The sequence below is a fragment of the Homarus americanus genome, unplaced genomic scaffold, assembly GCF_018991925.1.
Source record: "Homarus americanus isolate GMGI-L3 unplaced genomic scaffold, GMGI_Hamer_2.0 scaffold15794, whole genome shotgun sequence".
Lineage (NCBI taxonomy): Eukaryota > Metazoa > Arthropoda > Malacostraca > Decapoda > Nephropidae > Homarus > Homarus americanus.
In genome coordinates, this window is record NW_024748849.1 from 66964 (window position 1) to 78186 (window position 11223).

The window sequence follows — 11223 nt, forward strand, 5'->3', positions numbered from 1 at the left end:
TTATAGAGAAGCATTTTAAAGCCTTTTATCTGATACCTTCATCTTTTTATCTCTACATCTGATATGAATTACCTTTTTATTATATAAATACAGTACTGTACAGTACACTTAGCTATGAACTACAGTGACAAGATCATTTCATATTGAGAACAATGTTCATAAAGGCATGTGTTCTTGTTATAACAAAAATATTTACACAAACCTAGGGGTCACAGCTCAAGGTTCAAGAAGCCACAAGTCCAGAAAACTGGGAGTGCAAACTTTTTTGGAGTGAGAGTTGTGAACTCTTGGAACAATCTGCCAGAGTGTTGTGACAGCACAGAGTGTGAGCTCTTTCAAGGCCAGACTTGACCAACACTGGAGCGGGTTCATATATATTCAGGAGCCAGTGCATGTCCAATACAGTATTTGTCAACAGTGCGTAGCAGAGATATGCCCAACCGCCCAAGTGGCTGACGAGCCATTCACTGGCGAAGAGGATAAAAGTATAAATAATCGTTGAATAAATATAGTAACATAGTGGCCTTTTTTTTAAAGGAAAAAAGAAAGGAATTGAAAATTAACCTTTTTTAAATTAGTAAAATTTATATGTTGTACAATAGTAGTTTGGAATTATGGTATTAATTTTATTTTTCCATTGTAAACCCACCTTAACCATTTTTTTACAGTATCACTGCTGTGGTGCTCTTACCTTTAGCCAGTGGCGAGACAGCCTGTGGCTTCATGACAACCCAGACCTTAACAACAGTGTTCCAGACTCCTGCTGCAAGACACCTTCACCCTACTGTGGTGTGAGGGACCATCCCTCCAATATCTGGTACAATGTTAGTATCAGAAACTTCTAGTGTGGAGTAAAAAAAAATGAAAAGTTCCTCAACACACAACATTTAGCTTCAATGTGATTTGATGAGCTTTCAAGATATAGTACAATATTAATATTGACAATATTCATTACTTGAAGCATTAGTGAATCAGGATTTTTCAACATTTAGTACAATGATAAAGTCAGTGATATCTAACAAATTACAGTACAGTACTGTATTACAAATAGTACAATATTAATGTGAAGGTACTCCAAAATCTGCCACCTGATAAGAGAGTGTGGAGGGAAAATCTAATAAATAGAATATAAAAACAGAGCTTTTGATGCATTAACTGTTGAGAGGGTTTGAAGTACAGTACTGTACAGTATATGAGGGAAAATCACAAAGTATTTCTTGCTAAAAGGCTCAGTTGTGTGCCATCAATGAAGTCAGTGTCAACTAGTGGTATGTTAAGCCTATATTGGTGTGGTTGATTCAGATGTTATCTTTACCACTCTCCCACTGTAGTCAGATGGCTATACAGTACAGTGGTCCCTTGGTTAACGAGCGCCTTTGTTAACGAGATTTCGGTTAACGAGTTACCTTCCATAAGATTCTTAACTTCGGTTAACGAGCAATCCCTCGATTAACGAGTTTCTTACGAGCCGACCTCAACATGTTTTCGCTTGCATTTGGCGGTCCACCAACTGTAGTATTAGTCCGCCTACAGTAATCGGTTCTAGGGCTTAAATTCCTTACTATTTTAGTAAATATCAAGAAGTTTATACTATTCAATAATTTTAAAAGTTTAATATTAAATTTTTTAGTCATTTTAACAATTATTGAACATAATTGAAGTAAAGGAAACTAGTTTTATGCGCTCCAAATAGCGTGTCAACACACCAAACAGGCGTCAATCTGTGTCTTTTCATTGGAGGTAACATCTTGCTTGAGACTCTCTTCAACTAAACGCTTTTTTTCTGTGTTTCCAAGCAAATTATTGGTCATTTTGAAATTTATTTTACATATTGACAATATATAGCGCAGTGCGGTGTTATTTTAAAGAAAATATTCTTTATTTACAGCAAGTTTAAACTTAATATATCACGTGTTGAGATTGTTTGAATCCAGCATGGGGCCTAAGAGATCAAGAAAAGCGATTTCAATCCAAATTAAGCAGGAAATTATAAAAAAACATGAAGAAGGCATTAGAACAAATGCTCTATGCAAAGAATATGGCATGTCGACATCAACTGTGTCGACAATTCTTGCACAGATAGAAAAATTTAAAGAAGTGAAAGTGAGACAAATCTACCAGAGTGTTTAAAAGTAGATCCCTAATTGCAGAAACAGAGAGTTTACTTCTCATCTGGATTAGGGAAAAACAGATGAAAGGTGATTCAGTTTCTACTGAATTTATTTGCGAAAGAGCCAGGGAGATTTACGAACATTTAAAGACAGATCACCCTGGTTCTTCAGGCACAGAATTTGAAGATTTTAGGGCCAGCAAAGGCTGGTTCGAAAAATTTAAGAAAAGAAGTGACATTTTCAGTGCTATTAGGCAAGATGAGGCTGCTAGTGCTGATAAGGAAGGGGCAGCAAAGTTTTTAGTGGAGTTTAAAGAACTGATGGAAGAAGAAAATTATCTTCCACAGCAAGTGTTCAATGTAGACGAAACTGGGCTGTTTTGGAAAAAGATGCCCAAAAGAACATTCATCACCAGAGATGAAGCCTCTTTACCTGAGCATGAACCCATGAAAGACCGTCTCACTCAATTGCTTGGTGCCAATGCTTCAGGGGATTTCCGACTGAAGCCTATGCTTGTCTACCACTGAGAACCCCAGGGTGTTCAAACAACAAAAAGTGGTAAGAGGAAAGCTTGGAGTTTATTGGAAGTCCAACCGTAAGGCATGGGTGACAAGACAGCTCTTTAATGAATGGGCTGTTGAGGTGTTTTGCCCTTCTGTGAAGAGCTACCTAACCACCAATAAACTCCCTTTAAAGGCTCTTCTCACGGATAATGCCCCTGGGCATGACCCTCAACTTGCCAGAACTTTGGAGTCTCAATTTGACTTTGTGAAAGTGTTGTTTTTGCCTCCCAACACTACATCAATCATACAGCCAATGGACCAGAATGTGATCAGCAACTTCAAGAAGTTGTACATGAAGAAAATGTTTAGGAGGTGTCATCAGGCAACTTCCACTGATCCTGAACTAACACTGAAGCAGTTCTGGAAGACACAATTCAACATCCTGGAGGCTGTAAAATTGATTGTGTCATCATGGCAAGAAGTCTCCACTAGATCACTCAATTCTTCATGGAAAGCACTGTGGCCATCAGTAGTCCATGATTTTGAGGGATTTCAGAATGACACAGAGTTGCACCAGGAGATTGTGTCCATTGGTCAGTCATTAGGCCTTGAAGTGGAGGAGGATGATGTCGAAGAGTTTGTGATGTCTCATGAGGAGGAAGTTACTCCTGAAGACTTGCAGCAACTGGATGAGATGTTAGAGGCTGACAATGGTGAGGAGGAAAAGGAAAGTGATGACCATATGTCAACTTCAGAGTTAAAAGATGTTATTCACCACTGGGAGAAGTTTAGGAAACTGGCTTCAAGGCACCCAGATGTGGAAAAATCTGAACTAACTTTGTGTCATGTTGAGGACACAATGGTCTCCTTCTTTAAACATGAGTTAATGATGAGGAGGAGAGATGCCCCACAGGCAAAAATTGACACTTTCTTCAGTAAAAGGCAGTGGGAACAAGATGCTAGTCCTCAGCCTTCCACTTCAAGAAGGAGAGAGGATGTTCATGGTGGAGAATCTGTCAGTCCAGAGGTTCCTGACATTTTCATGGAAGGTGACTCATCCTTCCAAGAAGCAGTAAAATGCTTCTCCTCCACCTTCACTTCCTTCTCTTCTCCCTTCTCCTCCTGCACCTCCCACTTCAAATTCACATCAGCATCATCATCATCCAGGAGCCTTCTACATACACACCTCAAAGTAAGTGTACTTTTCTACCTTTTTTGTTGAACTTAGGCAATTTTCGGTGAGCTGGAACCAATTACCCAAAAACCCATTGAAACAATGGTTTCGGTTAATGAGTTTTTCGGTTAACGAGCAACTTTCTAGAACGGATTGTGCTCGTTAACCGAGGGACCAATGTACAGCATATATGAGAATCTTATTGGTGAAGTCTGAAATTCCTAAATATTTATGCAAACTAAGGCTGATCACATTGCTTTCCCAGCTGTTCTTGTCTTCTGTTGTACCAGTTCTTCCATATGACCTAAGTTGAGCTGTGATGAAAAATGGTAATTTTTTTTTAATTTTGTCAAAGTGCAAGGGAGAAAGATAGAAGGTAAAGCAAACTTTCTAAGATAGAAATCGTAAAATTTGATACAGGGTAAAATATTTTTAATTCTTGTTATTCATCACACTACTGTACAGTGATTCCAAAATTTTATTATATAATACACTATACTGTATCTTACTATTGCAATAGACTGAACGAGCAGTCACTGAATACTTGTTCTTTATTGCAGGGTTGTATTCATCAGTTTGAGGACGAGCTGGGTCGTCATTTACTGATCCTCGGTGCAGTTGGCTGTGGCATCTGTCTGATTCAGGTGTTTGGGATGATCCTTTCCTGCTGCCTTTACATAAAACTCAAAGATATTGATGAAAACTATTATTAAGGGATGATAAGTCAGTACTGTATTTTATTAAAATAGAAAAAAGATAACACAGTATACTGTACTGTATATTTTCATGTACAAATGATATACACTCGCCACAAAATTTTTTCGAACGCTCTAAGGGTCATACAATATGACAAAATGAACGAGAAATCTGAACATAACTCGAAGGAAGTTTTATTACAAATTAAATTACTGTACTTCTTTTTACCTGTAAATACGTACTGTAAAGACGAGCAACATATATTATGACGATATATTGAGTCACTTTGCAACCAATCATACCAACCATTTAAGATGATACAAGCCATAGTGCTTATTATGAAACCCGTCGTTCCCAGCTGTTCGAGAACTTTTGTGGTTAGTGTACCTAAGAAATAACAAAATAGGCATTAAAAGAAGTGAAAATAAAAAAAGTTTAAAAACAAAATTAACACACACGTTTACTGAGAATGTCTAATGAATACCAGAAGAGGAAGATAAAAATTTTGAGTGTTTAATTAGATTTATGCGAGAAGAGTGAAGCAAAATTTTTGATGAAGGAGGAAAATCTAAATAACGGCTATAATAAAATTAATGTAAAGAGCCAACAAAAATGAAGACTTTGGAAATCAATAGAAAGGAAGATGACAAAGCTCATCAAAAGAAAATATAATTAAGACCAACAGAACTTTAGGATAAACTAGAGTAGGTTAGGTTAATTTGGGAGGCTAAGTTAGTGGGGAACTACATCTCATGATACTGGCCATGACACTGACCCAAGGTGACTCGGTACAGTATTGTACTAGTTAGCGATTATTGACATATACTGTAGGTGCGGTATTCATTCACACCGGAATCGGACAGCCCATTGTGGCAGTCACTTGCATTTGAAGACACCTCCTAGCCTGGACCACAAAAAAAATTATATAACCAGCTGAAGACTTAAAGAGTACCTTGTAAATTATATTCTACTGGAACCAAACCAGATCAATGAGCACCCACATTCTGCCTGCAATGGCATTCTTCATATGTTCAAATATAGTCCCGATGACCAGGTCGTAAGTCGAAAAGGCAAAAATAATACATAGAAATTCTAAAATGGGTGTCTCTTTTTCTTCTCAGCACCACGAGAACTCTCACTTTTACGCTTGCCAGCCATTTTAAAGGGAATAAAAAAAAAAAATTGTCAGTTCACATCGCGATCACTGACGTTGGGACTCGAAAATACGTAATGTGAAAAATATTTTATACGACCATGGCTGTCGTATGTCCGGGTTGTCATAAGTCGAGGAGAGACTGTACTGTACTGTACTGTATTAATCTTAAGGGCCCAAGAGTCTAGAGTCAATCCTCAAAGATTTGTACGACACCTGAGTACAATGGTTGGTGTGTATGTTAATAAATTTACATCACATGAACTCATTGACCATGAATGAGGCAAAGAAATAAGGAAAATTCTGATTATGAAACTAAATTGACACTCATAATTTTAAGCAGCAAGACAAATTTCCTTTCATATCAAAATTATATCTAAATTTACTGAATGATTAAACATACTGTAATTATATTGATGGATGACATGGCAGACAGGAGTAGCATTGTGTACCTTCAATTATTAATTGGTCTGGTATAAACAGATAATGTAGAAGCCACAAGGGTAACTAGAGGAGGAATCTTCCAAGTTGATAAAGAGAGGGATGATCTTTACTTTGTTGAAGAAAAAAAAGTGGATTCTGTAATATGATGAAACAGAAAGTATGAAATTGATAAACAGAAACCTTAATGTGATAATAAATACTGGTAAGAAGTATAGATACTGTATGGCGGACGGAGAAAAATAAAAATTTAAAGAAAAAAATATGGAAGAGAGTCTGCATAACGGTGAATTGTAAATATGATTAAAGAAATATGGAGTACAGTATTACACCGGTATGTATGTTGTGTGTATTTTAGGGTATGTCTCGTACCCGCACCTTGCTTTACCATACCGTACTCGTTACCCTTAGTACTGTACTGTAGTTCTTTAAGAATTATTTGATGTGTGACTCGCATAATGGACATATTTAAATAAGGTACTGCTAAACAGAAACTTTAATGAATGGATTTAAGAATATGCATTGTTCTACAAAACTATAAAATATCCTCTGTACCATTATAGCCATTGGATTAATAATTATTATTTATATTAGATATTTAGTGGTATAAATTTATTTTATGAAACATTTGTTGTTTAGATATATAACAGATGCACAGTACATATGATAAGAATCAGATTAGAATACAGTAATGCTTAGCTTAGCTTAGCTTTATGATTCACACTGAGTTATACTTAGCTATCCAAATTTTGACTGCTAACTGCACAATTCAGTTACCCACAAGCAAAAGGCCAGTTTAAACTGTGGTGGAAAAAGGCAGAGTTTGTTAGAAAATGTGTACTGGTACCAGTAGCTGTACAGTTGTTCACACACAATAATTCAGCTCTAACATATTAAACAACTGGTGCCAGTCTTTATAAAGGTTACTGTAAGTATATATTTCCTTAGCAATGAGCTGTATTATATAGCTAAGCAGTGTTCACCCTTTGTATGGTATAAACTACTGATACCATCAGATGGTAATCAGTGAGGTGCTCCCATTGATAGTGACGAATCAACCAATGGCACGGAAATTAGATTCTTGTTTCAACAGGAAGCCCGATTCTTTTTCTACCCAATACGGGGTTTATTTGTCATGCTTCTGTTAGAAGGATGACGAATAAACCCCGTATTGGGTAGATTGGGTAGAAAAAGAGTCAGGCTTCTTGTTGAAACAAGAATCTGATTTGGGCGCCATTGGTTGATTCATCACTATCAATGGGAGTGCCACTTATTATGCTTTATGTTGCACACTCAAAGAGAGGACAGAGTATATGTATATGGTAGTTCCATGAATTTGATGAGCCAAATGGAAGTACAGTATCATAATGCAAGTTCCCATCATATCATAGGTTGTTGGTAAACAAATTTCATTCATGATAAAGCTGAATCTTGACTTGACTCTTGATAACAGATAATAATTTCAGTGACTCCTTTTGAAGACATATTATACGTACTGTATTGAAATATAATGTCATCAGATTTTTAGGTGGAGTGTTTTCATTGGGAAACATTGTTAAGCAGTTTCTTTGTTTTCAAAGCAGACCAGTAATTTTAAATTACTTTTTCAAAGTTTCCTGGACACATATAGTGCAATGCTGGCATGATTAAGTCTTAATAAGTACTGTAACTACTAATGCATTTTACTGAAAGTGCACGATTTTGAGAACATTACTTAAGGTGTTAAAATACTCCCTGGTGAGTTTTGAAGACTGATACAGTGCTGTATCTGCAACGTAAACTACGAGCTCTTTGTCAGTAATAAAGATATGAGTATAGTAAAATTCCAACTGTTTTTGTCTATTATAATGGTTGTCTATCAAACATATCTACATATAGAGTAAGTAGCCGAGGCAGTCTTGTTGTAAATATGTAAATAGTGTATGTATGCATAAAGAAATAGCTAACGGAAAATAAAATCATTATACCAAAAGCACTATTAGTTAAAGAACACACCAATCAAACATTTTAGAAATAGTGAGCCAATAAAAAATATGTGTGCTGTAAAAAATCATAATCAATTTTATTTTGTCTCAGATAAGGTCATATTTTCCAATAACACTTACTACTGTATACTGTACTAATAATATTAAATTTCAAAGCAACCAGCAATTTCACAGTCCATTATTCCTTACAAACCAGTACTACTGTACTATACTGTACAAGGAAAAATTACCTTTCTTTTGGGAAGAATTATGATCATACATCCACTTAATAAATCCCTGGATTTTATATATACCCATTGAACAAGCTGTAATTTTATGGGCTTCAAAATAGCCCCAGACAAGACTATTAAGAATGAAGTGGGTCTTACACAGGCCATCAACATCCTAACCCCCTTCATGGTCATCTCTGGTTGTGGTGGCCGCAAGGTAAATTGTGATTAGTGAAATTGTTATTATCAAGTTAAATTTTTGGATAAGCAACTATTATTCTTGATGAAGCTTTTGTTTGTGTTGAAAGAGACAAGTACCAATGTACCAATGTGGTTATGACTGTAACACATGATTCTGAGGGATTTCAGGAAGAAGCAGAGTTGGACCAGGAAATTGTGTCCATTGGTCAGTCATTGGGCCTTGAAGTGGAGGATGATGATGTAGAAGAGCTTGTGATGTCTCATGAGCAGGAACTTACTCCTGAAGACTTGCAGCAACTGGATGAGATGTTAGAGGCTGACAGTGGTGAGGAGGAAAAGGAAAGTGATGACCATATGTCAACTTCAGAGTTGAAAGATGTTGTTGACCACTGGGAGAAGTTCAGGAAACTGGCTTCAAGGCACCCAGATGTGGAAAAATCATAACTAGCTTTGTGTAATGTTGAGGACACAATGGTCTCCTTCAAACATCAGTTAATGATGAGGAGGAGAGATGCCCCACAGACAAAAATTGACAGTTTCTTCACTAAAAGGCAGCAGGAACAAGATGCAAGCCCTCAGCCTTCCACTTCAAGAAAGAGAGAGGATGTTCCTGCTGGAGAATCTGTCAGTCCAGAGGTTCCTGACATTTTCATGGAAGGTGACTCATCCTTCCAAGAAGCAGTAAAATGCTTCTCCTCCACCTCCACTTCTTCCTCCTCTTCTCCTCCTCCACCTGCCACTTCAAATTCACATCATCATCATCCAGGAGCCTTCTACATACACACCTCAAAGTAAATGTACTTTACTACCTTTTTTCTTGACTTTAGGCAATTTTCGATGAGCTGGAACCAATTACCCAAAAACCCATTGAAACAATGGTTTCGGTTAACGAGCAACCTTCTAGAACGAATTGTGCTCGTTAACCGAGGGACCACTGTATTTAAAAAGTGGCTATTCGCGGTTTTGCCAATTCGTGCCATTTCTTGGAACTTATCCCTTGTGAATGGCAAGGGTCTACTGTACAGGTATAGCTACACACAATAAATGACTAGTCTACCTGTAAGGAAGGGAAAAGGAGAGATAGAAGCTGTCAGATGAGTACAGTACTATCATTAATGCAGACTCTACTGTACTTGCTATACTTTTTATATACAGTACAGCATAACATGTAAAGTACTTGAGAGTATTATCAGAGATGCCGCGATGGAACATCTACTACGAAACAACCTTGTAAAGGATTGCCAACATGGTTTTATGGCGGGGCGTTCCTGCTTAACACAATTGCTCTAGGTATTGGAGATTTGCACTCACACAGGATGGAGGAGAAACTGATCACGCTCCCAGTCTTCAAGCAGCATGGAAGACTGGCTTATCCACACAGAAGCAGCTCTCATCGGCTCTACAACCACTGTCTCTACACCGCAGGTTAGACACCCTAGAGCAGCTCTGCTACTCTAAGCAGACACCAGCTCCTCTTCCTGCCCCAAGCACCACGTCCTACCGACCCCAGCACACCCGTCCTACCTCAGACGCCGACCCCGGCCCAGCAGTAACCCCTGCCGCCCCTGATGCGGCCTCTGTTCCTGAGTGCGGACCCACACACCCCTCTTTTCTCCCTCGGGTACTCCCTGCTAATGTCCTGCACCCAGCTGCTGTCACGAGCCCTCATCCGCTTCTGCTGACGCAGCCCCTGCTCCTGAGCCAGGCCCACACACCCCAGCAGGCGCATCTGACGACTCTGTACCTGCCATGAGGGAAGCACAACATTCATCGCCTCCACACACCCTTTTTCTCCCTCTCTTCTCCCACAGATAGTGTGTATATAGACAGTTATATCCAGCGACAGGCTCATCCACGCCATCGCCGTTGTCTCACATGAGGCATGCACCGCCCGTTCTGCCTCACATGTGCTAAGCAACTCTTGAGACAACAAGTCTCCTACACCGCCTGGAGGGAAGGGGGAGTATTGTAGTGGATTTCTCCCCTACAAACGCTGTTTGTCGCTGAGTAGCCGACCCCACCAATTCCCCAGTGTATGCCTCGTGGTCTAGGTCAACCAGCGCCGCCTTACACCACGGAGCGGGGGTCAACTACTAAGCCATGCCAACCCCCGCTATTTAAGACCTGACCTCGTGGTGACCTGTCTCTTTTCTACCTACACCAACCAGCCAGCAACACCTCCTCCGCCTGCCTGGTGGTCCTCGCTCCCGCCGGCGAGCATGGCGACCCACAGGCTGGTCCTCCTCTGAGCACCCTCACCAACCAGCTCTCTCTACATCACTCTTGTAACCATGCTGCCTTCCCAGCACGAAGCTGCATTGTACATCCAATACAACATGTATACATGAGAGCACATCGTGAGTTTCCTTTCTCCATTCCATCCTGAGTGTGAACCAAACAAACATCCATTACCCCACAAGCTTAACCCATATGCTGGACACGTTCAGCCTGAACAATTCAAATATGAGAACTAACAACTAAGGTAGTAACTAGAAAGATCAGTCAGCTCAATAGGTCACGTAAACATGTGAAAAGGTGAGGTCACTGATTAGGTGAGGTTGTAGTTACAAAATTCGGCCAAAATACGGCCAAAAATTTTGGCCGTGACCATCCATTTTTTCACGGCCAGGCGAAGTTTTTTTTTTTTTTTTTTTACGGCCTAATTAGATAAATTTGGCCGTGGAAACGGCCATCTGGCAACCCTGCCGATAACATACATTTTACCTACTCAGTTGAGTGTCCTTACTTGG

The 11223-nt window shown here is 39.1% G+C and overlaps 1 protein-coding gene across 1 annotated transcript in view; it reads left to right on the forward strand.

Annotated features, from left to right (window-relative positions):
- Positions 1-5052, forward strand: part of LOC121880489 (CD151 antigen-like) — a 30808-nt gene extending 25756 nt beyond the window's left edge. The window contains exons 5-6 of the mRNA XM_042387713.1: positions 669-824; positions 4349-5052. Of these exons, the coding sequence (XP_042243647.1) occupies positions 669-824; positions 4349-4501 (309 nt within the window). The 3' untranslated portion in view covers positions 4502-5052. The remainder of the gene's footprint in view (positions 1-668; positions 825-4348) is intronic.
- Positions 5053-11223: the final 6171 nt, after the last annotated feature.